The 5,000-nt window shown below is 34.9% G+C and overlaps 1 protein-coding gene across 4 annotated transcripts in view; it reads right to left on the bottom strand.

Moving 5' to 3' along the window:
• The window catches only part of Idua (alpha-L-iduronidase), a 252,229-nt gene that overhangs the window by 229,605 nt on the left and 17,624 nt on the right, over positions 1-5,000 (bottom strand). For all 4 annotated transcript variants that reach the window (XM_070131245.1, XM_070131244.1, XM_070131243.1 and 1 more), the window contains exons 5-6: positions 4,775-4,870; positions 4,064-4,267 (exon numbers count right to left, since the gene is read on the bottom strand). In XM_070131245.1, coding sequence (XP_069987346.1) covers positions 4,064-4,267; positions 4,775-4,870 — 300 coding nt within the window. The remainder of the gene's footprint in view (positions 1-4,063; positions 4,268-4,774; positions 4,871-5,000) is intronic.

The following is a 5,000-nucleotide window of genomic DNA, read 5'->3' on the forward strand; positions in this document are numbered from 1 at the left end:
TATCATTATTATCATTATTCCTGAATTGTGAAATATACATTACATATTTCTAAAATCTAAAATCTATTCATCTATCAGTTCTTTTCGTTATCCTTTTCCCATTTTACAAAATCCTTTTTCAAAACGATTACTTACACATTTCCTTTTAAAAATCTTTTTCTTTTTTTCTTGTCATCTTATTCCCCTCACAATCTTATTCTTTTTCTTCCATTTTCTCAAATTCTCTTTCTCCACTCCTTTAGACTTTTTCCCTCCCCTAAACTATTGTATTCTTTATTTTATTTCATAAAATAAAGTATCATATTCTATATTTTATTTTATATCTACCTTCCCTAAACTATCATATTCTTTATTTTATTTTATATTTACCTTCCCTAAACTATCATATTCTTTATTCTATTTTATATTTCCTTCCCCTAAACTATCTTATTCTTTATTCTATTTTATGTTTCTTTTAAATTTTGTTTTCTCACCTAAACTATCATTTTTTTCCACACCCCTAAAGTATCATATTATTTATTTTATTTTATATTTCTTTTAAATTTCGTTTTCTTACCTAAACTATCCTATTCTTTATTTCATTTTATATTTCCTTTAAATTTCGTTTTATTTCCTAAACTATCATATTCTTTATTTTATCTTATATTTCTTTTAAATTTCGCTTTCTTGCCGCTCTCGTGCGTGTGAGGGAGTGCGTGTATAAAAGTCATTAACCCAGAGGAACGGTTTCTCGGCCCCGATCCTTCTGGAAGAGTGACCAAAGCTCTGACAGATAACAATTATAGGCTCGATACTGAAGTTATGTGAAGCTGAGGAGAATGGAGGAGAAAGGGTGGAGGCGGTGGAGGTGGGGTTTGGTGGGGGGAGGGGGGGGAGGTGGTGGTGGAGGTGAGGAGAATGGAGGAGAAAGGGTGGAGGCGGTGGAGGTGGGGTTTTGGTGGGGGGAGGGGGAGGGGGAGGTGGTGGTGTAGGTGAGGGTGTTGGAGGGGGTGGTGTTGGAGGAACGGTCGAAAGAGGGGGAAGTGGAGGATGCGGTTGTGGTGAAGCTGTGGAGAATGGAGGAGAAAGGATGGGGGTGGTGGAGGTGGGTTTGGTAGGGGGAGGGGGAGGATGCGGTGGTGGTGAAGGTGAGGGTGTTGGAGGAACGGTCCATAGAGGGGGGGAGGGGAGGGAGAGGGGGAAGAGGTGGAGGTGGTGGAGGAGAAGGAGAAGGGGAAGGGGGGAGGAAGATAGGGAAGAGGCTAAGGTAGTGGTGGAGGAAGAGGGAGAAGGAGAAGGAGGACAGGGAAAGGAGGGGGAAGAGGCAGTAAAGGGTGGAGGAGGAGGGGGAGGAAGAAGAAGAGCAGTAGGAGAACGACGACGAGGAGGCGGAGGAGGAAGAGGAAGAGTAGAAACAACGAAAAAGGAACAGAAGAGAGGGAAGAAAAGAAGTGAGATTAAAGGAAGCGGGGAAGGAATAGGAAGGCGATGAGGAGGAGCAAAAGGAAGATAAAGGAAGAAGCAGAAGCGAAAAAGACGCTAAAGATCAAGAGAGAGAGCTGGAGATAAAGGAGGAAGCAGAAAAAGACGCTAAAGATGAAGAAAACGAAGACGAAGAAAGTGCTGCGTCGCTGAATACAAGGCAGAGGATGATTACAGGTTCAGTACGGAGAAATTCTGAAAATAAGGAAGATGGAGCAGGAGAAAGATGAAAAGGAGGAGGAAGAGGAGGAGAAGGAAGAAGAGGAGGAAAACATACGAAGAAAAAGGATGAGGAGGAAAAGGAGTAGGAAGAGAAGAAGAAGAAAGAAGGAGGAAGAGGAGAAGGAGAAGTTGGAAAAGGAGAAGAAGAAGAAGAAGAAGAAAAAGGAGGAGGAAGAGAAGAAGGAGGAGGACGAGGACACGGACGAGAAGGAGGGGGAGAAAAAGGAGGAGGAGGTGAACGAAACAGAGGAGAAAGAGGAGGAGAAGAAAAGGAAACAGAAAGTGGAGAGAAGATTGATCATTCTGACTGTTAACTGCTCACGGGTAATTAGCATAATTAGGGAGTAAAGAGACAAGGCATTTTTCTTTTCGATACGCAGCTATTTCTTTTTTTTCATTTTTATTTTTCTATCTTTTGTTTTTTATTTGTTTATTTTCTTATTTCATTATTATTTTTTTCTTATTTGTTTTTTTTATTTGTTTATTTTTTTATTTCATTATTATTTTTTCTTATATGTTTATTTATTTGTTTACGTAACTTGGAATTCTTTTTGGCATTACAATTTAAGATCATTAGTACAACCAAACTATCTGATTACCTTCCATTGACCTGTACATAAATCTTTTATAAACACTTTTTAGATGGTAACGTTTATTACCATTTTTACTGTCGTGATTGCTATCATCATCGTTATCATCATTATTATTTTCATTATCATTATCATTATTATCCTTATTATTATTGTTATAATTTCCATTACTTTTCCATTAATATTATCATCACCATTATCATTATCACTGATATAATCAAAATCATTATCATTATCTATTACATTATCAAAATTATTTTCATTCTCATAATTACTAGCATTATCATGATCATCGTCATTATGATTGTTATTACTATTATTATCATTATTATCATTATTATTGTTATTATTATTGTTATTATTATTATCATCATTATCATTATTATTATTATTATTATTATTATTATTATTATTATTATTATTATTATCATTATTATTATTATTACTATTATTATCATTATCATCATTATTATCATTATTATCCTTATCCTTATCATTATTATGATGATGATCATCGTCATGATTTTTATTATTAAAATCATTATCATTATCATTACAATTCTTTACCTTTATCATTACTTTTTATCATTATTATTGTTATTGTTACTATCACTGATAGCATCATTATTATTTTCATTATTGTTACTACTATAATTTCTATTATCATTATCATTATTATTATTATTGTTATTATTATTATTATCATCTTTATCATTATTGTTATTATCATTACCATTATCATTATTATCATCATTATTATTATTATTATCATTATTATTATTATTATTATTATTATTATTATTATTATTATTATTATTATTATTATTATCATTATCATTATTAAAATCATTATTACTGTTGTTATTACTATTATCATCATTATTTAGTATTATCATTATTACTATCATTATTATCATTATCATTATCATTATCATAATCATCATTATCATTATAAACATTACCAACATTATGATTATCAGTATTATTATTACCATCATTATCATCAGAATCACCATTGCTCTTTATATTATCATAATCTGCACTATTTTCAGTCAGTAAAACTATCACCATCCACATTACTATCAAAATCGTCATTATCATCATCCTCGTAATCATCATCATAATCACCATTATTACTACAAGTGCAATACAAGTCATTGGTATTAATTACTTATCAATTGCGTTTGATATCATTAAAGTTCTTTCTGTTTTTAGGGTCACTTCATTTTCAGGGCATCACGACAGCATGACATTTCAGATCGCAGTCAAAACAGACGAATTGGTTTAAATATAGATTGAAGGACAGACTTCGATAATCACTGTAAAATTAATGAAGAAACGATTATATTGACATCTTGTTAGAGATCGGTTCACGGATAAATTATCTGTGATAATGTGTGTATATATATTTGATGCATAAATACTCACGCACGTGATAAATTAGGTCAAGAAAATAATAGATTTAATACGGATATTCGCACGATATGAATATAAGATTCAGGATATATAGAGACGCATAAACGTACACACACACACGCATGCACACACTCAAACGCACACACACACACAAAACACACACACAAAACACACACACACACACACACACACACACACACACACACACACACACACACACACACACAGACACACACACACACACACACACACACACACACACGCACGCACACACACACGCACACACAAAAGCATATACAAACACCCACACACCCACACACACATGACACATAACATGCACACGAAAGCAATAAAAAAAAATCAGTCTGGCCAACCTTTCTTATGAAACGAAATAAAATCGATTCGAGGCGGACGTCCCGGCGTGAAGAAGCTGGAGCCACGATCGCAGTGCCCCAGCAGCGCCCAGCACAAGCGGGAGAAGCTGGGGTCACGGCAAGAACCCCCGGGACCCCCCAGGATCAGCTGTTCCGTGACGTCATCCAGACCCGCCCGGCAACTGTCGAAGTAGTTGAGGAAACCTGGGGGAGAGTGGGGGGGGGGGGGAGGAGAAGGAGAAATGGAATTGGGAAAGGAGAGAAAGAAAAGAGGGAAAAAGGAGGAAAAGACGAAGAGGGGAGAAAGAGATGTGAATATTTAGATATCATTAAATAAATGTCTTTGTAACTTTGATTTGAAAAGCTCGATAAATCAACGAAATTACTCCAATGAAACAATATAAATAAATCCATCATATTTCTATCTCACTTAAAAGATAAACTATCTCATGACCAAGCTCTTAATGATGCACCAAAATTATAAAGAAAAAAATATAAAAAGGGATCATAAGCATAAAACAAAATAAAAAAAAGGATCATAAGCATAAAACTAAATAAAGAGGGATCATAAGCATAAAACAAAATAAAAAAAAGGGATCATAAGCATAAAACAAAATAAAAAAAAGGATCATAAGTATAAAACAAAAGATAGAGAAAACGACGAAGGAAAAATATATGATTCCTGAGCATGAAAAATAACGTAATTTTTACCTGAGAGTGTAAAGTTCAGGTTGTCAAAGTCGTGATGGTCCGGCTCGTTCCAGGATTCCCAATTCCAAGAGGCGACCCATTCCAGGCCGTATCTATCTGGGAACGGGTGAGGTTATATATTTCTTTTTGCTCCCTCGTGTTATCACCCTCTCTTACCTTAGTCTCTCCCTCTTTCTCTGTCTCTGTCTCTTGTCTCTTGTCTCTTGTCTCTTGTCTCTTGTCTCTT

Source organism: Penaeus vannamei, chromosome 16, assembly GCF_042767895.1.
Source record: "Penaeus vannamei isolate JL-2024 chromosome 16, ASM4276789v1, whole genome shotgun sequence".
Lineage (NCBI taxonomy): Eukaryota > Metazoa > Arthropoda > Malacostraca > Decapoda > Penaeidae > Penaeus > Penaeus vannamei.